Source organism: Psammomys obesus, unplaced genomic scaffold, assembly GCF_907164565.1.
Source record: "Psammomys obesus unplaced genomic scaffold, mPsaObe1.curated_primary_1811, whole genome shotgun sequence".
NCBI lineage: Eukaryota > Metazoa > Chordata > Mammalia > Rodentia > Muridae > Psammomys > Psammomys obesus.
In genome coordinates, this window is record NW_026590859.1 from 7672452 (window position 1) to 7697969 (window position 25518).

General features: G+C 46.2%; 1 protein-coding gene across 3 annotated transcripts in view; it reads left to right on the top strand.

Annotated features, from left to right (window-relative positions):
- Positions 1–818: 818 nt before the first annotated feature.
- The window catches only part of Tgfb2 (transforming growth factor beta 2), a 78556-nt gene continuing 53856 nt past the window's right edge, over positions 819–25518 (top strand). For 2 of the 3 annotated variants that reach the window (XM_055609266.1, XM_055609268.1), the window contains exons 1-2: positions 819–1603; positions 15353–15436. In XM_055609266.1, coding sequence (XP_055465241.1) covers positions 1258–1603; positions 15353–15436 — 430 coding nt within the window. In that variant the 5' untranslated portion in view covers positions 819–1257. The remainder of the gene's footprint in view (positions 1604–15352; positions 15437–25518) is intronic. The other variant, XM_055609267.1, reaches the window with a different exon arrangement.

The window sequence follows — 25518 nt, forward strand, 5'->3', positions numbered from 1 at the left end:
GCAGGATCGTGATGTTATCTGCTGGCAGCAGAAGGTTTGCTCGGAGCGGAGCTGCTGAAGCTGCCGGCGGGACAGTAGGGGGGAGAGAAAAGAGTGAGACAACAAGCAGAGAGCTGAGCCCTAGGGCAGGCGACAGGGATGGAGAGCAGAAGTATTACGGTTTAAGGAGCCGTTCTGGAACAACCCAGCTGCAGACAGAAGGTATCAGCAGAGATCTATTTTAGGGTCGCAAGTACCGACTTACCCTAAGCGAGAAAGTGCAAGCTTGGTGGAAGGCAGGGGAGGCTAGGGAAGGGCACGAGTCCCGGGACACCCCGCAGCCACCGCGCCCAGGAGGCGGTGTTGTTCCGCAGCGGGCGAAGGAGGTGGCGGATCCCTGTAGCCCCCGTGGCCGCCTGGAGCAACAGAAGGAGGATCTGCAGGACCGAGCTGGAGGCCGGCCCTCTTTGCAGGCAGCGGCGGCGGCTGCAACGTGGAGCGTCCCAGCCGGGTGTAGGCCACAGCGCGGCCGGCAGGAGCGGGATCGTCGCCGCCTGCCCCGGGCCTCCCTCGGCGGATCTCCCGGGCGGACAGTACCCCACCAAGCCTCCGAGCGAGGCTCCGCTCCGGGACGCATCTGCCTCCCCGCGGCTCGCCGGGCTCGCCCTCCGCGCGCGCACACGCACGCGCGCACACGCGCGCCCATCCACACGCACACTCATCCACACACGTGTGGAAGGCAGGGCCGAGCCGCTGGGTCTTTGAACATCTCAGTTAGAGCCCGGCGCAGCCCCGGCCGCCGCTCAGCGCTCCCCGCGGCCCTGCGCACCTCCTGCTAGCCCCCGGACCTTCTCGTCTCTTCCCTTTTGGCCGGAGGATCCGAGTTCAGATCCGCCGCTCCGCACTCGAGCCTGACACACTGAACTCCATTTCTTCCTCTTAAGTTTATTTCTACTTCAGAGCCACTCACCCCCTCCCTCGCAGGGGAAAAAAACAAACCTTTCTTACCCCTTAAAGTGCGAGGTCTCCCCCTCCCCCCCTTGAGCATCGCATCTTAGTATCTCCACGTTGGGAACGCGTTGCATTTTCTTCTTTGAAGGAATCCCAGCCAGGGACGGTTTTTTCTATTGGGCATTGACTTTCGACTGCTTTGCAAAAGTTTCGTATTAAAAAACAACTCTACCTGACCCGCTCTGAGAATTACTGGTTTCTTTTTAAAAATTTTTTTTTCTCTTACTTTAAACAACAACAGCAGCAACGTTTCCACCTTTTAAAAACATGCACTACTGCGTGCTGAGAACCTTTTTGCTCCTGCATCTGGTCCCGGTGGCGCTCGGTCTGTCTACCTGCAGCACCCTGGACATGGACCAGTTTATGCGCAAGAGGATCGAGGCCATCCGCGGGCAGATCCTGAGCAAGCTGAAGCTCACCAGCCCCCCGGAGCACTACCCTGAGCCGGGCAAGGTCCCCACGGAGGTGATTTCCATCTACAACAGTACCAGGGACTTACTGCAGGAGAAGGCAAGCCGGAGGGCAGCCGCCTGCGAGCGCGAGCGGAGCGACGAGGAATACTACGCCAAGGAGGTTTATAAAATCGACATGCCGTCCCACTTCCCCTCCGAAAGTAAGTACAGCTTCCGTGGTTTTCTCCTCTTCCAGCCGGCTCTACGGTTGGCCCGGGGCTCCTCAGATCCACAGCAGCCCTAGGCGGTCGCCCTTTCCTCTCCAAGTCCCCGGGTCTGGGTCGCCCGTTTTCCATTCCGTCCTGGGTCCCTTCCACCTCTTTTCCAGTCGTGGGACTGAGATCCGCAAGCTTGCAAACCTCTTCACCTTACGGTTTAATTTTTTTCGCCATAACTCCCTTCCCGCAAATGCCCCAGAACTTTTAAAAGACGTTTGGGCTTCTCCCTCTTCCCTGGTCCACCAGCTAGGGAGTCAGCTCCCTTCTGTCCAAAGGAAAGCGCTTCCCGGATGACTTTAGGCTAGGGGACCCTGATAGATTGTTTTCTTTGCCCGGCTGGCGTACGGTGGGGGTGGGGGTGTTCTCCAGTCGGTGCACAAAGAGTTAAAAAAAAGAAGTGCCTCCAAACTAGCCTTCCCAAAGGCGCCCCCCCTTCCGTGCTGACCTATCTGGGGGTTCCCCAAGCCTTTGCTATTGTCTCTCCCCGAAGAATGTCAGCACCGCCAATACCAAACTGGATTGCGGGCACGCGCGCGGGGTGGGGGGGGGGGCACCGAAAACCCCTTAAATCCTCTGGGTCGGCTGTAGCTCTCTCTAGGTGTTTTCACACCTCCTTCCCTCGCCCAAGCGCTTAGCCAAGTCCCCCTTTGACCTCACGTGGAGAGTTAGAAAGGATAAATACGGTTCTAACTGGGTTGAGATAGGTTTCACTTGCGATCTATTCTTCTAGCCAGTCCTCACTAGCCTGAGGGCAGGTCGTTTTCACGGGGGCTTCTCCGTGGTCCTTTTCAACCTTGAACTTTGTGCTCCAGCGCTTTCATAAGCAGCAGTCTTGTGTGCGTTCCGAATCGAAAATAGAAAAGACAGCTGATTTTTTAAAAGTATTTTCCCCTGTTTCCCTACGAGCAGTATCCTCAAAAACAGCTGGCATACAGTAGCAGTGATTTATTGTGGAGCCCTTTGGGGGGGGGGTGTAGTTACTGTAGAATTATTTCAGAGTTCTTTTTTTTAAAGGGGGAGGAGACAGAGAGAGATTGCATCGGCAACAACATTGAGAGATACCTGAGAGGGTTAAACACCAGGAAGAAACACCAAAAGAAAAAAATAAAAACTCGAGCATCCCTGTGTTCCAAGTCCCGTCATTGTAAACTTTTCATTGGCTGGTTTCTTTTCTCCTCCCCTTTTTGTGCCCTATATCCTTGCTGGCTGTCTTTGCAGAGTTTCTGTGTCTTGCCTAAATAGATAATGCAGCCATCTTGGTAATTTTATCCCAGAAGTTAGAATTGCAGGGTGGTGCTTTTCTCTTCTAATATTTATTTTTAGTTTGACAAGCCATAGCTATTTGACTTGCCGTGTCTTGTACTGAGTGTCCTCAGTGTCTACCCATGTGCCTAGCCACACTCTCGCTAGTCACCTTTCCTACCCTGTAGTGTTTCTTGTTGTTTAATGGCGTAACAGATGCAGGGAAGCCTGCCCAGCAGGATGATTTTATTGTTATAATTAAGGTCCTATCCACCACAGTGGTGATACATACACTCCGCCCTGTTTATTCCCCCTGGGAAGAAGGGCTTTCTATCTAGGGCGGAGCCACAGTGTTAGGGAGGAGAGTTCATTGTAATTAGTCCACAAGCACTGAGGCTGAGTGAAAGGTTGAGTCAGTTAGCCTTCTCTTGCATGTGTGTGTTGATTCTGCAGGTATCTAAGCTAACAAACAGGGTGTTCACATGCGAAAGCTCAGATCAGCTGTCAGAATGTTTACAAAGACACAGAGGATCCAGTCTCACACAGAATAGGTGTAGATCCAGCAGGCCACCCTGATAGCACTTCATTCTCATGAATGAAGGTGAGCAAAGACAGGACGAGCCAGGATTCTGGTCATGAACTAATTAGAAAAACTCCAGGTTATAGGGAGGATTTGAGAGTATCATATAAGATGGTGAATATGAGTAAGCTCTTCTTTATCCCACCCCTGAACCTCCAAATAATTGAAAACCTAAATATTACATACTCTCGCACTGCATGCAACACACACACACACATGCCTTGTGCCCTCTTGCACATGCATGCTATGCACACACATATGCTGTCATATTTTTATGTGAAAAACAGAGATTTAAGAAGACTGTGTTCAATGTAGAAGCTTAGGAGTAGAAAGTCTTACTAATAGCAGATTCAACGCAACTGTGGATAATTTTATAGAAAGTAGGTTAACTGATTTTCCAGGACTTCCTAGTCCTGGAATATAGTGAGTGCTTCCAAAAGAGAGAGAGAGAGAGAGAGAGAGAGAGAGAGAGAGAGAGGAAAAAGAAAGAAAGAAAATCATTCTATTGTATTTTTAAAGCAAAGAAAGTACAGCACTGGCTGGCTTATATACCAGCTTTCCCTCTTCAGCCTTTTCTGCCTCTCTGTGATGCCTAAAGGAAGGGTATGTGCCTGTTATATCTTGCAGTGAATCTGAAGAGGGTCATAAGCCCATAGAGGAAGGCATGGGAAAGATCACCACTTCTTTTTTCTTTTTTCTTTTTTTTCCACCAACTATTAGCGTTCAGGGAGTGACTTTGACTCAAGTATTACAAATATGCCCTAATTATGCTCAGTGCCCATATATCACTGCAGATGGCTGATAGCCCTTGGTGGGACATTTTTATAAAGTTCAAACTTAATATTTTTAGCAATGTGGAGATTTAAAAGTGAAAATACAAGAGATATTGTATATGCCCTCAGGCATACTTTGTCTTAAATATTATCCTTGGCCAAGTGTGCTGTATAAATAAAGTAGATATTAATAGAACTGGCCAGGTGCCAAGCTCCCAGTATGAATTTTAGCCAAGAATGTATTTATGGGGGTATAAATAATACTGTGTCAACATTTAAAGAAGGGATCTGATTAGTTTTGAATTTCTTCATATTGATCTTTTCACATACTGTTAGTTTAAGACTCAAAGTGGGGTTGTGCTGGAGTTTACTAATAGCTAGCCCAGCAGGAATTAGTGGATGTTGAACGCTTTGGCTATCCCTTTGAAGTTCAGGTGCAGCTACTCAAAAGACACTGTACAAGTCTCTAGAGACTGGGGAAAAAGTAACTGTCGCATCCAAGACTAATCTCAATTGATTTCAATACATGTAAAGACATGGTGGGGAAGGGGAAATAATTTTCTTTTTTTTGTCTATTTTTTGTTTTGGTTGTTGTTTTACGTCTGAGGCTCTCCTATGTAAACAAGCTCTCCCTACCACTAAGCTATACCCCAAACCCTGTTCTGTTGAGATGGGACCTTACGCTGTAGCTCAAGCTGGCATATGCTCTAGGCCATAGGCCATCCTCAAACTCAGGCCCCATCCCCCACCTCCAGTGCTGGGAACACAGGTGTGTGCACCACCATGCTTGGCTCGCCTCCCTGCTTTTCTTCACAACGAAGCAGACACATGTGAGTGAACTCTGGCAGTGCTGTATTCTGCCTTGTCTTCTTCCGGCTCCACATTGGTGTTGCTCGGACAACTGGTAATGTCTGAAAATAGTTGTCACTGTCTTGAGGTGAGAGCTGCTAGTCCTCATTAGACTGAAGCCAGGAATATTCCTGTCCTGTTATAATGAAGAGGGCAGCCTACCCCCTTCCTCCATATACCAAAGGATTATCCAGCCTGTGCAAAGTTTATGTTGCCCCGTGGTGGGAAGCCACAGTTCTCTGGTGTGTAGCTGCATCTTGCTCCGAATACCACTTCAGAAGTAATAGCAAAAATAAAATATCTTTATGAGCAAAGTATATTAAAATAAAATTATCACATAGAGAATAATCAGAATGGAATATGGATTAGGCTACTTTGTATGGCATATATTTTATTATTGTGATATTAAAGCTCCTACATTAGAGACAACCAATTTTCCCATTCATTTACCTTCAGTAATGGGGTTGGGTCCTCATTCACTAGGAATGCCGGTCAGAATCAGTCGAATGCCAAGTCAGCACATAGGGAAAAACAGAGGAATTATCTTGGATTTTCCTATCAAATAGGATAAGCAATTTGTGTTCATGAAGAGTGGAGTCTGCAGCTTGGGCAAGCAAAGACAGTTAATGGCCATGTTGGCTTGGTCCATCTCTTTGAATTAGGTGGACTGAAGTATATAGCCTGGAAAATCACAAGGAGGTTTCCTTTGTAATTCTTTCACATGAAACTAAACATTTAATACTAAGCAATTCCCCTTTTCTGGTACCCCTGTAATTTTCCAAGTGAAATTGCAGGATGTAGAATGAATACCAATGACATGATGGTTTTGAGGAATGTGACTTAGTATTCAATTCATGAATCTGTCTTTCTATACACAGATTGCTGGTCTATTGGGCCAATTGCCCAATGAAGGAGAATATTAGCAGAACACAGTAGTAGCTTTACTTTAATGTGCACTTTTATCTTCTCTCCTGAAAGATTATCTGTGTGTGTTTGTATATGAATGTGTGTCAGAGGGAGGAAGCAGGGCTGGCGAATGAAGACTAGCAGGGACCCCTTGACTTCCGTAATAACTGTTACTAATACCCAACAGACCAGACTTTCATTCCCTCTTTTTGTTTCATTGTGGTCTGCACCACTTCTGATGCCTAACTGTGGTTACACGTGAGTTCCTCTGCATTCTTCTTCAAGATTTCCTTCATTTTCACTTTGCAAACTAGGTGAGAGAAGCCTCAGAAAAAAACAAGGTTTGTACTGGAACACGTAGGTAGTTTAGTTGTCAAGGGAGCCTGCCACCTCTCTGTGAGTAGACCTCCATGTTATAAAGGCTGGGACTTCCCCAGGATTAAAGAACTCGAGGTCCACTTGACCACACCTCTGGGTCTCCACAGCGCCCCCCGTGGTCAAGGCAAGGAGATGCAGGTTTTGAAAGCTGTCTTCTCTGTGGCGGAAAGATGCTGATGAAACCTCCTCCAGTACCTTCCGTGTAAAGATATGAAAGAATGACAAATCACTTTTCCTAGAGGAAATGGAGATGTGAAAAGGGGCCAATGACTCACTGCTGAACTCACATCAAATCTGGGTTAGAATCGAGGAGGTCAGTGACTCCAGCAGGGCCTTTGCCCGGAGATTACAACATACTTGAGGCTGCAGTTTTAGAAGGTTCGGGAAGGCAGGGCGGAGGAGCCTGGGAGAAGTGTGCAAGGATGGGTTCCTGGCGTGGGTCCTTCCCCACTGCTCCTGTCATCTTCTTCAAAAATTCCCAAGTGAGGTGGGCATAAGCAGGTGCCTGTCCAGAGCAGTCCTTTCCGCTGTTTCCTAGCATTTCCGGTCTGTCCTTCAGCCTCCGTGAGGAATCAGCTTTGCAGATTCCCAGCAGCCTGACGAAATGTGGCTTTGGCTGAGATAAACAGATGTTTCTGTTGTCATTTTTAAAGCATCTGGTGTGCTTGTGTTTTGCTCTTTAATATATTTTAAAAAGAGCTAGTATTTAACTCAGGAGTTCATTGTTCTCGAGGTATTTCATTCTAAATTTAATAACCTGTTAGAGATTCTGCGACAGGCTCTTTAGACTGAGAGGTTTACTTGTACCTTTGTTTAGAAGATATTTGTGTTTTGCTCTAACCCCAGACTGCCTTGGGCAGGTGGTTGTCTCTTTCCTAACCTCTGATAGACAGAAGTGAGTGCTTGGCTGCCCTCTGACCACCATGCTTCCTGTGTTGGCTGTGTGCTCTGACACCATATCGAACCCTCTTTGACCCCTGGCTCCCAATACAGTTGCCCCTTTGTCCTTCAGGATGACGGATATCTCTCTGTAGGCTGGCCAAACTGCTGTGCCCATCCACATCCAGCCCCTTGCCGTGTTTGTGGGATGTGGCGGTGCTTTAGAGTTCTACACTGAGCCACCTGCTCTCACAGATTGTTGAGGTTTGATGTGGGAAGAAGCCTGTGGTGCTTAGTAGGCCCCCACCTGGCAGCCATGAGTCATCGAATGGTAGATGCCGTTGACTTGAAGTCACACCGCTGCTCCACACACCGCTGGAGAGGGATGGCTGCTCCCGCTGATCTAGTGTGTGACTCGTTAGGGGATGCCGTGGATTTTACCAGCATGAGATGTCCCGGAGACCACTTCTACTGTCCTTACATCATCCCATGGAAGTTTCACTCTGATTATTCCTCAGTTGGCCTTTAGGGCACAGAGGACAGCAAGGTGGGTGACAGCTCACCTGAGGGGCCTGGAGCTTTATGGTGGCTTTTCAGTTCATCTCTCTTAAGTAGTTATTATTCTAAACCCTTTAAAGCCAGCTCTGCCTCATTCTTGTTTAGCCCTGCCTCTTACCAAATCTCTGCCTGAACACTATATTCTGGCAGCCTTTTCCTTTTGTCCTTTAGCCAAACAGGCCACAGATTTTGATGTCTCTGGGCCCTGTGGATGCTGTTTCTTCACCGGGGTGAACTATCTTTTAATATTTTTGAAGATTCTTGTAGACTTAAGATGGCTTCTGCATACGTGGCCATTTTTGTTTTTTTTCTGAATATGTGTGATTGGCTCATTTTCTGACCCCAAGATCTTGACCCAATGTTTATTTCTTATTTCTGCCTCCTTGCACTGTTTTGCTTTGTTGGTTCTGTAGATGCCCCGAATCCTCTCCGCTCCTACAGAACTTAGCATATTATCATTCAGTGAGTGAGCAATACATCCTGAGTAAGACTGAAGCCCCAAAATGAGCTGCTCTACCCCACCTGGAGATAGAGGCTGTTCCCTTACACAGAGGAGAATGGACTTATAGTGTCACTGGGCTGAGGCACATGGCTCATTTCCTGTTTCTGCATTTTTAGAGACTTATACTGATGGACAAAAAGAAAGTGACCATTTACTGTGTCCTTCTGTGTGCCAGGCCTGGCTTTAAATATTTACATGTGCCTCATTTCATCTTCAGAAGCCAGCCTCTGAAGGTGGCTCTAGCATTTTCGTTTTGACATGTGAGAATACCAATATCGAACTATCAGTGATCTGCTATATAAATAAAGGTTCCATTCCCTGCTGATAACACCGGCTCTAGTCTAGAGTCCAGGAAGTGGACACCATTATTTTTCTTTTTGTTTGGTAGAGACGGGGTCTTGATATGTAGCTCAGGATACATATCATATACCTAAATATACATATTTAGGATATGCAGTCCAGGCTAGCCTTGAACTCTTTACCTTACTGCTTCAGCCTTCTGAGTGGTAGAGTTAGAGGCATCTGCTGTCGCGCATAGCTTAGCATGGCTTTGCTTGACCTGACGTCATTGGTCAATCCATGTGAGATGACTGTTCTCCTCGTGAGTTCAGGACACCTTCCCATCGAAAGCAAATATATCTCTGAAGATTGCACAAAGCTGGAGGGATTCTTTTCTGTTTGACATGTTCAGCTTTTATCTATTCACTTGGTTGATAGAAAAATTATGATTTATCAAGAACTTGGTTTTGACCTGTACTTCAACCCCTCTCAAAAAGTTTGTGATGCTTAGAGCATTAACTGATTTGGGAAGGCAAAGTGAGCCTGAGCTTTAAAGCTAGCTAGCTAAGCAGAAGCAAGAGAATAATACATGGAAGGAGACTGCACCGAGGGAGGGAAGTGGACGGGAAGTGGATGGAAGTGGACAGGAAGTGGAAGCTGTGAAAGTGGGTCCTGCCTTGACTGTAGCACGGCCCTGTCCAGCTTTCAGAACTGTGTCATTGAGATCAAAGCATGGCTGCGCTGTTGCTGGCCTTGGAGTATGAGTTCATGCTTCTTCACCTGCCTGGGCCTCAGTTTCCCAGTTTGTAAGCGTGAAGAAAATACCAGCAGTTCCTACTGTCGTGATGCATGCTGTAACAAGTTTGAGGAGGACCACAATGGCTGTGGCCCTGAAGGCCTGCTCTCACCTCTTCAAAGTGGCTACCTGTCCCAGCTCCCCCAGTGAGAGTCTCTATTGAAAAGAAGGAAGCAAGACATTTAGCGAGCATGCTGAACCCAGTCAGACAGCCATGGTCAGGGAGGTTAGACTTACATTCAGCAGAGTCTGCTCTGGCCCAGCCCTGAATTATCGTGTATGGTGGCTGGAGCCAGTGAAGGAAGGACCTTTGAGAGTGGGAGAGGAAGCCGAGGAGAGGGCTGGAAGGGACTTCTTGGGAATCACCCCAAATGATCTGAGGAAGAGCTGACACAGGGAGCCTCCATGCTGAGCCCTTGGGTCATGCTTAATGATATACTGTACAATGTTTCCTCTGTGAATTTGTACCCAGGCTTTCTTAGGGCAGCCTGGGAACACCACTTTACTGATGCCAGAAAACTCTACTGTTCAAAAGGAAATTGACTGGGTTGAGGTCTTTTGGAAAGAGGGGAAGCTTCGTGGGGCTGAGCAAGCCCTGTCCCGTGGACTGCTTACCCTCCGTTCGTTCTCTCCAACAGCCCTTGGACTCGTTAGGCCTGATAAGTTAGAAATGTTTGGCTTAGATTTTTCTTTAGCCACAATGACTTGAGAAACCAAAGGCAGATGGAAAATACTCTGTGGATGTTGTGAAGCCCAAACCGTCTGAAAATAGTTTGAACGCATTTCCAACCCTCGGCAGGCAGGCAGCTGTTTTCCTTCACACCAGCCGGCTCCATGTATCTCCATTCCCAGGGAGAGTGTCTCTGTTGCCTCAGGCCTTCCTGGCTCTTTCCACACTCATAATTAGGAGGCAGGTTGTTCCTGAAGAGGAGACTCCACATATCTGAAGGCACAGTCATGGAGCAGCTATGTGAGAACCGCTCTCTGGTGGTATTTGTTTCAGGAAATTCTGCAGGATCTTTCCAGTCTCATGAAAGAAAAAGAAAAATGCCATGACTTAGATCTTGGCTCAATTCGCATGGCTTTCCCTATCTTGCCCACAGCACACTGACAAACACCACATCTGTCCCAACAAGCCAGTTCACAGATCGCCATCCATTCATAACTTCGGCCTGCCAAGAGAACCCTCATCCGTTCCTTCTTGTGAACAAGAATGCACCATTTGGCTCTGAGAAGCAGGCTGAAGTGACCGCAGGCCTGGTGACCTCTCAAATCACTCCACCTGATAACAACAACACAAAATAATTGGCTAGTTTTTCTTGGTGGATTTTGACAGCACAGAGATATTTACTGTTGCCAAAATGTAAGTGGGAGTATTCTGGGAAGTGCAATTTAATTTTCAAGTTTTGGACTGGTTTCATTGTTGGTAATTTCAGTGCTTCTTAGACCAAGTTTATCACCGATTATTCTGTCTGCACCAGATGTGGTAGAACTTTGTCTTTTTTCCATTTGGGGATTTTTTGTTTTTAGAGGGCCATCCATAGTTCATCCACCAGTTCAATCTCATTTTCACTTCTGCTTTGACATCTTCATGATCATACTGGAATCGTTCCTACTTGATTTATAATGGATTTCTGTAATTAAGCAGCTAGCTCAGAAAGTCCTAAAAAGTGTAGCCGGTGTTCTCTGACCCTAGGCCAGAAGAGGAAAAGAGGAATCCCAGACAAAGGCCATTCGACTGCAGAGGAGGATTCATTGAAGGAACTATGCCCTGGGACGTTGCTTGGGATTCTATTGGCCTATCTTTTCATGTCTAAGTTCATCCGTTAGCATTTGAAGCTCTGGAAGTTGAGGACAGGGGCAGAGGAAGGCATGCTATTTGGCTCCTTCCTGGTCTGGAAGTGGTGGGGCAGAGCAGAAGCTGAATTATAGCTCCCCCTCCTCATGTTGACACCACAAATCCCCACCTTTAGAGATGTCTGAGGAAACGCTAGGTTGGTCATATCTTTCACCATCTTGTTTATATCTGAGACATCTTAAAATACAAATACAAACAAACAAACAAACAAACAAACAAACAGAAAACCTTGCTGATTTAAAGTGCCCAGTCTTACACCTCTTCATCATATCAATAGGTTCTTAATTTATTAACTGAAGTCCCTAGACAGGCCTACAGGCACTGTGCCCTCACCAGCCACTTTTCTTCCTAGGAAACCTGTACTTTTTGTTTTGGTGGATAGTACTCTGTCTTAGAGGGGAACATATTCCAGAAGAATTCCACTGTCAGAAAACATCACCATCAGTAAGGACATGATGTGTGTAAGGCCAGATCTCATTTCACAAGTGTTCAAATTATGGAAACAGGGCCTTGAGTCAAACTCTAGTATTCTCTTTCCCAGTAACAGTTGAAGGAACGTTCTAAGAGCAGTTGAAACTCGCTGTGAGGTCGTGGTAGCACCCGGTTATGCAGTTGTTTTTGCTGAAAGAGAGATGCTGTGGATGCTTGAATGAAGAGCTAGGGAGGATTTCCCAGGAGCTAACTTACCATGAAGCTCACGGGGACTTTTACAAAGATATATTTATTTTGTGTGTATGAGCATGTCCGAATGTACATATATGCACCCTGGGCTTGTAGTGCTGAGAAGTAAAGGCCTGTATTAGTCTGTGAGTTCAAGGACAGCCAGGGCTACACAGTGAAATCCTATCTTAAAACAAAACAAACAACAGCAAGTCCTGTAAATGGGCAGTGGGAGAGGTTTAGAAAATTGTGGTAATACTGGAAAAGCCTAGATTACTTTGAAGAGACTGTTGATAGGAATATGGACATTTAAGGTTGATTCTAGGGCTGGCAAGATGGCTCAGTGGGTAAAGGCCTATGTGGCTGATCCTAATGACCTGGGTTTGACTCCTGGAACATTCTTGATGGGAGACAATGAACTCCCACACATACAAACACACACATAAATGTAATAAAATAATAATAATTAATGTATACACATACATTTTATAGACACATATATGTCTATAATAAAAGGTGATTCTGCCAAATTCTTAGATAGAATCTCTTCTTGGAGGCCAGAAGAGAGTATAGAATCCTCTGAACTGAAGATACAGATTTGAGCCATCACATAAATGCTGGAAACTGAATCCAGGTCCTCTGCAAGAGTAGCCAGTGCTCTTACCTACCAAGCAGTCTCTTCCATCTGGAATGAGAATATTAAATGGCATTTAATTATGCTCAATGAATTCCACACATTATTCCAGGATGGTTTCTAAACTAGGTGTGCTAGGAGCTCTTGACCTCCTTGCCCAGACGCAGGTTTCTGGAACCCTTTTTTCAACTGCGAATGATAACTGGGAGGGGCCAGAGACAAAGATTTGGTCATTTGCATTCATAACAAACACCAGAGGGGACTCTTGAGCATTAGAAAAATTCGGAAACTACTAGGCCAACTCTTTTCCACTGAGAACCCAGAAAGGCCTTTTGCTAAACCTCACTGTCCCTCAAGATCATCCAGCAAGGTAGGTAGAAGAAAAAGTCTTCTTTTGTAAGTTGTAGATTTGTTTCATTGCCTCCTGTCTTGCCAGGCCTAGGCTAAAGAAGCCTCCAGATCCCTCATAATTTACATCACAGTCTTTGCTTATTTTATAAAGCGTTCATGCTAAACATTCCAGCTCCACCTTATAGTCTGTGTAACTCTCATTCCCATTTCTCAATTTATGAGTACCCATAACAGTATTAATCTCTAAGACTATGAAAGACTCGGAGCATCACAGTTAACCAGAACTTTATCAACTGGGGAAAAAAAAATGTGCATCTTATCACCACTTATCCAATCACATATAAGTTGAATATTGGTTATTTTAGCAGTGAGACCTTCTTTCTGTGGCCAGAGAAGTTCCCATTGACTTCTTTATAGTCTCACAGAGTTTGTGATTTTCCTGTCTGTAGTATTGGCTTCCAATAGAGATCCCTTTCCTGTGGCCGTGCTTAAAAACAAAAGCAAACAAAAAACGACAGACCAGGACAAAAAGAAAAGGGAAAAGGAAGAATATTAATATTGCAACTTCATAGTGGAATAAGAGCAAACCAAAAGTGCATACTTAAGGATTCAAGAATGGTGCTCCCCTTCCCTCATCCTCACGTGTGACCCTGTGGTCTAGGTGACTTTGGGCAATGTGAGCCACCTGAATTCAGTGGGCAGAATGGTATCTCTTCTGTATCAGAGCATGTACTGGCCTGAAGAAGGTGCTGTTTCCCAGGAAAAGGACTTAGGTTCCCCCCAAGTAATGCATAGGGCCTTCACGCAGAGGAGCAGGCGATGCTGAGCAAGCAGCTTGCCTTGCCCATCTCTGATTATATTCCTTAAGATTTTTATTTAGGATAACTTTCAGCACGGCTTTGTAAAGGTCAGACATGAAAGAGAAAACTCCCTCTAGCTAATCTTGTGACAAACAGTTTATACGCAGGGTGAGGGATACTCTCCCTATCTGACTGTGGAGAAACTCTAAAAGTAAACGGCGCAGTCGCTTGGTGGGGTGAACATATGGGCGCAGATGTGATCTGGAAGCGGCATATGGTAGCAACGTGACAGGAGCATGTGCGGTGAAAGGGTCATCGGTAGCCTTCATCTTCCTGCCGCACTGGCCGGCCGAGCCGAGCCCCAATTCCGAACCGAAGACTGTTCTGTCCTGAAAGCCGAGTCCGCACATGTGTGGACATCTGTCACCGGGGTCTTGTTAGCGGGGAGAATGTGGAAGATGGTCAGTTACAAAGCGTGGGAGGCGTGCTGCGGTCTACAGTGCCGCAGTGAGAGGTACTCGTGTGGAGGAGTCCGCGAGGCCTTTGTCAAAAGACGGTTCAAGTCGGGGCTGAAGGGTGTGGGTTACTTCCAGAAGACACACCCATGCAGGCATGCAAACAGAATGAGTTAGTGCTAGAGACAATTGTATTCGTGCTAGGCCAGGACGTAGGCTTCTGTCCTCACCCAAACCGGATAACAAATAGGGCTCCATCAGTTGAGTGCCTTTTATCTACCAGTCTTTGAAATCCAGCATCTTGGCCGGGAGTGGAAGGGAGTTGGTGTCATTTTGTACATTCAGAAACATGAGCATGGGTAAATTCACGGGAAAACAACAGGCTTTAATCTGCATCTCCTCATGCAAAAATCCTGTTGGTGAGAGGCAAGTTGCTGCTTCCAACCCTTAGCAATGTTTTCTCTTTTCTTTGACATTCATGTACACACCTGTGGGTTTTTTTTTTGTTTTGTTTTGTTTTTTGTTTTCAGTGTATTTTGTCTCTGAGAATAAGGTGGCAACATTTAAATCTGATTAGTGTTCTGTTACAAGTAAAAACTTCAGACTGTCAGAATAGCCTAGTAGCCTACCTCCAAGAAAGACGGGTTTAATCTCTTTCAAAATCTCTTTTGAAACAGCTCCGAACCAATAGGCTCTGGGGTTTTTGACTCATATGTGAAAGGGTTTTCATATGTGAGTAAACTGTAGGACAGGTGGTTTGTAAGAAGAGTGGGATTTAGGCGAGCTGAGCAAAAGCTCAAGCTTTGGGCTTTACAGTAGGCTCTCTTTTGTCCAAGAGGGTCAAGACCATCCGTATTCATCTTTAGTATGATTCAGAGTATTACTTTTCCCCAGTTCCGTATATAAATTATAAACTCTTGTTTTACTACTACAGCATGTTAAAAGGGACAATTGCATTGAACAGCGTGGGCTCCTGGGTATGGCATAGCAGGAGACTAGAAATCTGGGTGGGGGCAGAGAGTTTGATGCCTAATGTCCTGCCTGGGTATCAGATGCCTGCTATTTTGAGGGGCGGTGAGGGGGGATGGTAAGACTAGCCAACAAGTCCCTTTTCTACTTGGAATCTTAGTATAGTTCTGGGCTGGGCATGTCTTCAGTAAAATAGCTAATGACTGCTTTTTAAAACTCCTAGCTGTCTGCCCAGTTGTTACAACACCCTCTGGCTCAGTGGGCAGCTTTTGCTCCAGACAGTCCCAGGTGCTCTGTGGGTACCTTGGTGAGTATACTTGTCTGCTTTATTCCTCCTTTGACATGGTGATATCAAGTCTTTTCTATCTGTCTCCAGTGGGGAACCGGTCTGAGGGGAGACAGGGTTTTGAAAACTAGCTTGTTAGGTGAGCGTCACGAAAGTGCCTGCAATTTTCTAGTCAGTTTCATGAGAGGGTCTGACGACTCGCTTGGAAGGGACACGCTGCCCTTATGCAGGAGTGACTGCGTGTCATGAGCTGTTTGTGCCAGGGATCACAGACGGATTTAAAGTATCGATCCTTTGATCCCCACAGAGGCCGCTTTCTGGAGGGCCCTAGAGTAAGGCCTGAATGTTAATGAGGGGTGGGGGGGGGGGGAGGGAAGGGTTGTCCTTTTTGCTGAGTTTGTGTATGCTTCCATTTTTGACACACAGTAGTTGATTTATTAATGCTTCTTGTACAGAACCAAAGTGAAGGGAGATTCCCCTCCCCCACACCACTCCCTTCCTTTTAAAGTGATGGAGGGAGGCTCCTGGGAGAGCTGTGTTGATGCTGTCATCTCTGTCCTGCTGTTGACATGTCTGAGTTGCATGAGAAAATGGATTGTCATAGGAGGTTAGGCCCTCAGCTAGCTGAGCCTGGGACCCTGTAAGGCCCTCAGCAACACCTGTTAGAATGACGGCCACCAGAACAACAGATCTCTACTACTTTCTGTGTGGAACATCAGCCGACTCCATCAGCCTTGACTTTGTTCTGGGCAATGAAGCCACAGAAAGTAAGATTTGAGCAAGCGAACACTCAAGGAATTCAGTGGCTGGGTTGTCCCTGAGCCATGCTCAGGGAGAAAAGAGACAGACCAAGTTAGTTAGGACCAAGTGTATGTGAAGATCCTGCATTGGTTTTCCTGCTCTGGCAGAAGCCTAGTTCTTTGGATATTCTGTTTTACAACTCACCATGCCTGGCCTCGCTTCGTAGGAACTCTGTTACTTAGTGTGGCCAAAGCTGGGGCTTTCTAGTACAAAGCAAAACAATAGCCTCAGTTTTGTTAAAAGTGTATGTTGATCATTTTATTTTGGTGTAGAAGGGCTCCCAGTGGCTGGAGAGAGCAATGGGGATAAGAATAGTGAAATGTTTGATCTGTGCTGAGATAGCTTTTGTGTGAGACAGATTACATTTGTTTTTTAAGTTCTGAATTTTTTATTTTATTCCACTCTATAAACCAAAGAATTAAATGCGTTTTTTTTTTTTTTTTTTTTTTTTTTTTTGCCATTCACCGACTGGTATTTGGGGCAAAAAATGAAAGCAAATGAGTAAAGACAAACCTTCGTGAAATCCCCTCTACATCCTGTAACCCAGGTCACACCATTCTTTCTCTGGACTTGGGTTAGTGACACAAAGCCACGGGACAGTCTTCCCCACCCCATCTCCAACCCCCACCTCCTTTTATTTCCTCCTTCAGGAAATTGTGGTTTGGAGGAGTGAGTCCCTTGTCCTTGTCCCAGAACTGGCTGGTAGTGGGGCTGACATTGGAATTCAGGTGTGACCTGGCTGTTTTCCACCCTCCACACAGGCTCCAAACTCACTTCTTGCTTTTGCTCTGCTCCGGGAACCCAGGTGCATTCATTTTGTAAGTCACCCACCTTAGGTGAGTTTCCTCTTCCTCTCCTGCTCAGGAAGCAGGCTGAGAGTCCTAGCTAACAAACAGGCTAAGCCTGTTTCTGGTTCCTGGAGAAGCTTTTCTCCTTATATTCTCCTGTTGGATGGAGTTATTTTCAGTTAGTAACTGCCTAGAGCTTTCCTTTTCCTTTAGTGAATAAGACACATGAAACCCCAGCATTCCACAGGAAGCTGGAATTGTCCTGAATATCTCTGAGGGTGAAGGAAGGGGTTTATAAGGAAGGCCTTCTTAGGTTCCTCTGTACTGGGAGGCTTTTCTACCCAGCATGGTAGACCCCTCTCAGGTCTTCTAGGCAAGACCCCTTAACAGGGGGCCAGGAGATGGCTCAGTCAGTAAAGTACTTGTCATGTATTCAGGAGTTCCTGGGTTCAAGTCCCAGATCACATGTAAAAATGCCAGGTACAATTGCACACACATGTAATCCAGGGTGTTGGAGACAGGAGCATCCTCACTGGCCAGCCTATCTAACTTAATTAGTGAGCTCCAGGCCAATGAGAGACCCTGACTCAAAAAGAACTGGTCACGAGGATGGCACATGAGGTTTTCTTAGACACACACACACAGGGGATCAGGTTTCTGTGCAGTGCAGCTCTGCTTTTTTTTCTCTTTTCTTATTCTTAGCCCCCCCCCCCCCCCCCGTTCTTAGAAATAGTAACTGAGTAAAAATGCAGCTGAGTGTTTCCCAGGGGCGAGCACCCAGGGTGTAGGAGGGTTCCTCTCCATGCCTGTGATTTGAATACTCGTTGAGTGAACTCAGCCTGTGTCAAGCAGCTCCATCGCCATCACTGCCACACTGCTTGAACTGTGCCTCCATTCCCAGGGGATGCTGGGAGCAGCAAGCAGCAGTGGGGTGGGATGCTTCTTCCTTTCTTTGCCCCGTACCCTGAGTGCTGACATGTCCGTGTCTGACCCTCGTGACAGCAATGACCCTGAAAGATGAAGCAGCAGCGCTCTTCCCAGTCACAGACCGTGACCTCACAGAACATTTTCCCATTTTCGCTTTATCAGCCCCAATAATATAGAAAGGTGAAGTGTTTTATAATATGCTACCAGAGCTGGACTCCCGCAAAGCTGTCCACATTCAGGCTGCCTGGAGCCCAGGAAGACTATGATGCAGCTCAACACAAACTTACTTAAAACTTTATGAGATTTTTTTTTTTTGGTGGGGGGGGAGGAATTTTTAAAAATTCAGTTGTGCGGTTCCCAAGGGTGAACTTTGTAGATAGCAACATACTTTTGCAATTGTCAAAGGGTTAGATATACCTGTTTCTAGAGGTGGCTGGGTGTGGAGGGGCATGTCTGTCGTACCAGCACAACAAGGGAGAATCATGAACTTGTGGCCAGCCTGCGCTAGACCCTGTCTGAAAGAAGACAGCAGGAGGAGGGCAGAGGGTGGGGGAAGGAAAAGAAATGGAAGAAAAGGAGGGAGGGAGAAAGGGAGGAAGGAGGAGCTGGAATTTTAAACTTAGATGAGCAGTAGAATTAGCTGACAGTCTCTCTATGAATGCCTAGATTAACAGTCACAAAGTTGAACTCATTATTTAAAGATTTAGGACAGGCTTTTTAGTGTCTCCATTAATATTTAAAGACAGAGACTAGAGAGATAGGAAAAGGTTAAGAGCCCTTGCTGCTTTTGCAGAGGCCCCAGTTTGGTTTCCAGTAACCCCCTAGTAGCTCACAGCCATCAGTAATTAAAGTTCCAGAGCATCTGATAGCTACTTCTGGCCTCCATGGTACCAAACACAAACAGTGCGCAAACATACATGTAGGCAAAATGCTCATCCACATAGAGCAAAATAAATAAGTCTTAATAAACGAAGATTTAAAGGTGTCATTCAAAGCATAGCCTGTGTTTGTATATCCCAAGGCAGCAGCCTTGGGCCTGTCCCAGACCAGTGGAGTCAGAAGTACTCTGGGGGCAGCTGGGAGCTTGTATACTCTAAACAGACTGCAGGTGCTCCTGACATCACTGACATCTGCAGCTGTGAGAGCCAGTGGGCCCTCTGATGGTGCAGGTTTGTTTCCTCACAGCCACCCATGTGGAAGGCTTCAGATCCAGCAGGATCTGTTTGATCAGCTGGTGCTGCAGTGGAGGGCCTCTGAATGCACGGCCCAGCCAGGGTTTTCCCTATGTGCCTCCCGTTTTCCGAAGCACCTATAAACACTGAGGTAGAGCTGTTACCCATAGTATCACCCAAAGCCCCTGCTCCCTGTTCACCACAGAAACGGGCCATGAGTATAGGGAAGTGAATTGGACACATGGGGGTAGCGGATGCCCATCGTGGAATCAGGCAGGGGAGTGATCCCTTCATCCAAGGGCCTTCAACCAGGCAACGGGGGGGGGGGGGTGTTTCTCATGGAGATTGGATTTTTTTATTTTGTATGTGTGATGTTTTTGCCTGCATACATGCATGTACACCATATACATGGAGCGCCCGAGGAGGTCAGAAGAGGGCCTTGATTCTTGGAACTGGAGTTATGACAGTAGTGAGCTGCTCTTTGGTTGCTGGGAACCAAACCTGGCTCCTCCGAAAGAGCTCAAGCACTGTGAGTCACAGAGCCGCCTTGTCAGCCCCTGAAAGGGTGTTTAATGCATACGAGACAAATATGGATATAAACTTGTCTATAGATATAGACAAGTATAATTCTCCAGGGAGATGTTTGATCAAAACACTGACATTCTCGTTATGGCTTGAAGCCCAATCTGACACATTCCATGGGGTTAGGATCTAGCCGACAACAGAATGTAAACTCCTCTGTCTGACCAAGCTAAGCGTCTTCCAGAAACTGCAGTTTTTACTCTCCAAAAGATATTTTTTTTCCCTCAAAGGTATTAGAGCAGGTAGGAATAGGTATTAGAAAGTGTAGTTAATTATTTACCTTGTGTGACATTCTCCCTTCCAGGATTCTGAAGCCGTTTTTGAACCACCCAGTATTCTGAATATTATCCTATAGTAGGAATATTTTAGTACTCTTCTTACTTCTATTTGTGGTCATCATACTATTTAGAGAACTGCCCAGTTCTCCTCTCATGACTTACCACCCTACTGTGGTGTGAAAAGAATAGCAGAGATTTAAATTTACTCTACAACAAGGCTTTAGAAGAAAAATCTCTATATTAACAACAGGCAAAAAGAGAACCCTAAGGTAAACCTCTAATGCTATGGCAGTCTTGGAAAAGCAAACTAAAGAGGAGACTTCCTTATGAGATACTAATTTATTGAACAGTATTTATTGAGTGTTTGCTCTTATTGGGTACCAATGTAGCCATTGCCACTAAATGTCAATGTAAACCCTTGCCTGTAGACATCTTAATTCTGGTGATGGAAGGCAATCAGTTGTAAAGATTAAAGGAGAAGACAAAATCTGATAAGTGTCCTAGGGAGTATGAGTAGAGCAAGTTTGGGGAAATGGAGGGATGAATAGCAGTTTCACACAGGCAGGTCAAGGTGGTGTTGTTTAGAAGGTAACATTTACCCAGAGACCAGAAAGATCAAAGTGGCCATGGGGGAAGACCATCATTGCAAAGGAAGCAGCCAAACTGACCCTGTCATATCCTACGTCATCAGACGTATCCTAGGAGATGAGAGTAGAAGGATGATGAGGGAAAGTTGATGTAGAGTCCTGTTGGCCGTTGGAGATCTATCGCTTTTCCTCTGGAGACAGGATGATGTTACTAAAGGCTTACTGTGGCTGGCGGGTTGAAAACAGAGCACAGAGGAGCTCAGGCAGAAGTGACACATCCAGCAAGATCTTTGGAAGGCATGAGAGTGAGGCTTTCCAAGAACATTCCATGTAAATCTGTATCATAATGACATTGTGCACACAGTTCCGTGTGCTAGGAACATTTGTGCATGTGCGCATGGACGCCATCTTAACTTTGGTGTATGGCAGAGGGAAGGGCAGGCAGGTGCCACAAGAGTGCACGTGGTCAGTGTAGAAGTTAGTTCTCTCCTTTCTACTATGTGGGATTTTGGCTATTGAATTCACGTTGTCAGGTGTGGCTTCGAGTGCCTTTACCTATTGAGTCATCTCTCTGTCCCCGCTTGCTTTTAATTAGTAAATATGAGTAGTTAAGTAACTCACTTCCTTCCCTTCTGACCAGAAACCACCTGAGAATCCTTCTGTATGTGAAAATATTCCCTGGGTCTCCCATCCTGTACTGACAAACACCAAGTGTCAGCTGTTGGAGTATGTGCTTGAGCTGTAATGTTTAGTAACTGTCCCCTTTGACTCAGTGGAGTGGCCAGGGACACAGAACACTTAATTCCTAGGTGACCGTGCCTTAGCCTCCAAGAATGACAGTCTGTCCTTCCCTGTGCACAGCAGAAAGCTAGTCCCTCAAATCTTTGGTTCTGTCCAGCTGAGCCCAGTAAAAGAAACTGAGATGGAAATGCCTTAGTTCAATTATTAAAGTCAGTTCTTAAGGCAGGGAATGTGTAAAGCCATGTCTCTTATCACTCAAAAAGAGTTCCATTGGGCCAGCTTTTGCTGTCTAATTCTTAAGCTCTGAGCACTAAGACTTAACCCTGGGAAGTTGATTCATTCCTTTATCTGAACAAGAAGCATCAGTCGAGTCTACAGATGACAGGTGTAGGAGTATAGCACAGACTCTATTCTAGTTTCTTTTCTATTGCTGCAGCAAACACTATGGCCAAAAGCAACTTAAGGGAGGAAAGGATTTGTCTGGCTTCCAGGTAACAACAGAGCATCATCACTGATAGCCAGGGCAAGAACCCAACATGGGTTTGAGGCAGAAACCATGGAGGAACACGGCTTCACAGGCTCACGGTTAGCTAGTCTTCATACACAGTCCAGGATCACCTACAGACTGTGCCACCCAGAGGGGCCTGCCCTCCTACATCAGTCAACAATCAGGGCAATTTCTTACAAACATTCCTTTCTGGTCTAGGCAATTATTCAGCTGAGCTTCTCCTCTCAAGTGACTCTAGGCTTTATCAGGTTGGCAGTCAGGGCTAACTAGTACAGACCCCACTTTTAGGGAATCTACAACTTAGTGATGAAGTCAGGCAGTCCAAACCAAACAGCCAAACAAAAGCCAACACTGTGTGATTGATTTCAAGCAAGGCATTCCGGAGGCTAAAAGCATCGCTTAAAAGGGCTTAATGAGGTGAAGGGCAGCTTCTGGAGGGGGATGATATTTGCAACCCGAAAGATGACCTTTGAGATTGTAATTTGGCCGCCTGGCAGCAGCGGGAGGTGTTTTATGTTTTCTGGAAGCAGATTTGTCCTCTCATGTGAGCGTGCGTGACTGCTATCTTGATGAGTTGGAAATCAGCCAGCCAGCCAGGAAGGCTTCCTACAGTCTGAAAACACTGAGGTGTGTCTATAAGAGAGCTCTCTTGAGTGACTGAGGCTGGAGAATGGAATTGTAGAGTTCTAGGAAGTGCTTAGTTTCCGAAGTTTGTTCCCTGAGAAGATGCGTTTAGCCTATTGATTATAGACGTGCTTGGGATGGTATGCTGTGGTACTTTGGACTCTAAGCTCTGAGGGTAGCCTCAAAAGCCGTGCTGTTAATCCCAACAGCCCACAGCAAAGATGTACCTCATGTTCCTATTATGATGGAACGCCTTCTCAGCTGACTACGTTATACTCTGGGAGATCTCCATTCACAGACCCTAACGTAGGCATGGTAACACTTCCCACCTGTTCTGCAAGTCACATGGCCAAGCCTGATTTTAGTAGGGTCTGAGGAGGGTCCAGGGAGAGGAGGGGGATGCATCAGGATTGGCCTATGGATGAGGACAGCCAATGTTGTAAACAGCTGATACTGTCTGTCACAGGGTAGGTAGAGAAGTTGGGAAAGAGAGACAGGTTTCGCCAGTGTTGAAAACTTTCTATACTGTGGACATGAACGAGGTCCTCGCTGTGTCTGTACAGTGTGGAAAGGCTTTCTGGAGCAGACTGAATGCTGAGTGAGTAGGCCGATGTTAGAAAGATAGGCATGTTGTGTCACTTCCCTTCATCTTCATAAGGACTTGTTCCTCCAGCTGAGATGAGTTTTTCTGGTGTCAGAGGCACGGTTTCTGAAGCATGTCCTGATATGGTGCATGTAGTTTATATATGTCAGAAAAAAAAAAAAAGAAAAAAAAAAAGGCCTATCTCCAAAGCTGGCCTTAGGGTCCTAGATTGTCATCCTGGTCCTGACGTGCCCAGAGGCACCTGTAGAGGTGGTCCCCAGCAAGGATTCTCTTCATTGTCTTCGAAGCTCTGCGTCTGTAGGTGCTGTTTTTGAGAAGGAGCCAGATCTACTGCCCCTTGTACATCTCATGGGAACTTCATGCTGTCCTAAGCCTCAGCTATCATGTTATCCTCTAGAACTTTGGTCTCCTGATAGTGACACTTCAGGAACAGATCTCAGAGTCAGACCCTGACCTGCTGCAGCCAATAAGCAAACTGCAGTGACAGCTCTCTGCCATGAGGACCCCTGAGCGAGCAAGGCAGCGGATTGCTTACAAGTTCATAAATAATCATCGGCACAGCCTATTCTTAGTAGCAACAGATGCTAAGCTTTTCCAGCCCGCTCTCGGGGTCAGTGGTGGGAAGGAGGAGAAAAAAATGAAAGCATTGTTTTGCACATGGCTGGACATCTGTATTTCTGAATCGCCCTGTTGTGTGTATGACGCAACTGCTGGAGCTGTTTTGCTGAATGTGAACTTTGTCCACCAACTGGAGTCTGAATTGGTTTTGGATCCTTCTGAGAGCTAAATGGTCAGAGCATATTTTTCTAATATTCAGTTGGATTGTGTCTGTGCTCCAGAGTGGAGCCGACTCCATGTGTGCTCACACCAGGCTTTCTCCCGGTCGATGTTGCTTGTTTTCCCAAGACTGACTGCTACTTACTTCATCCATTGTCCGTATTGGGAAACCAGGAAGGTGGCCCCAAGTGGATCTGAGGCCACAGTGGCTTCAGGGGTCATTAACTCCAGTAGCATTGTTAGGAAGGAGAAGACTTTGTTTTTCAGACACTGAACATGCTGAATCACCAGCATGGGTGAGCAACAGGTATGCCAACTGTGCCTGAGCTCCACCTGTAAAATCGCTCACGTTCTGGCGCCAGAGCCCGAGTTTAGGACTTTGCGCCTCTACTGTGTCTCCATCAGCTGGAAGCCTGTATTACCTGAACTACAGACAGAACAGCTGGAGAAGTTCTGACCCAGCTGTCTGGAGGGACACAGCATCTTTAGCTTTCAAAAGGCCGCCTACATGGTCTGGGAACCTGTTTTGGGGGAATACCGATGGTTTCATGTAAAATGGTTCTGCCTAGCTGTCTGTGTTTTATTCTGAGGGGATTTTTGCATGAAGAAAAGGCATCTGGGGTATGAGTGCTGAGGAGAGCACTAGGAGAGCCGGTTCTATTCTGCCTTTACAGATATTATAAGGGCAGGAGAGATAGCACAGGCTGTAAAGGGCTTGCAAGAGCGTTACAGTTTGATCTCCAGAACCCTCATAAAGGAGCCAGGCCTGTGGTGCGTGCTTTAAGCCTAGCTCTGGAGACAAGGGTAGGAGTTGGGGGCAGTCTAGTCCTGACGGAGTTTTGGGGAGAGAAGCAGATCTGAAGACTCACTGTAACCAACCTAGCCTATCAGGTATGTCCCAGGCCAGTGAGAGAACTTATTTGTGTCAAATAAAAAAGGTGGACAGCATGCCATGCGAGGCATGACACCTGGGTTGTCCCCTGGTCTCTACCTGTACATACATACATGAACACCCATGGATACATGAACATACACACCTATACATACAACCAAAACTATGAGTAACATTGCTAACAGTTAGTGGATGAATATTTGGGCCCTGGGCTAATCTCTGTTTTGGCCCTGTATAGGACCACTGTTATTCTGTTTTATAGACAGGAAGTAGAGGCCTACAGATATCATGTGTCATTTTCCTAGAGTCACACCCATGATAGATGGCAGAGAAAGGGTGTGAACTTGGGCTGTCTGACTCCAGAGGCTGCCATCCCTTAAGGGGTAAACTTCAAATTTAAGTGAGATTTTATCTGCAGGAATGAGATGTCAAAAAAAGAGACTCCAAGGGCTGGGAACCATCTGTGTCTTGTGTACAGGGATGTCGTTCTTTTCTAACATTGAGAAAGATGTGTTTTTCCTTTATTTTAAATACAGTATGTAGCTCTCCTTTAGGCTTGTGACACCCCTGGGTTCAAACACACTCATCAAAGCAAAGCAAGGGCTCATACGTGTTCTTTGAAGAGCAAAACTATTTTATTCTCCACATTAGATGTGTGATGAGTGTGTCCCCCTGATCTAGCCAATAATTATGGTGTGCAATATCAAATCCTGCTATCTGTGTAGGTAGCTGTTTTTGTTTTTGTTTTTTTTTCTTCTTCTTCTTCTTCTTCTTCTTCTTCTTCTTCTTCTTCTTCTTCTTCTTCTTCTTCTTCTTCTTCTT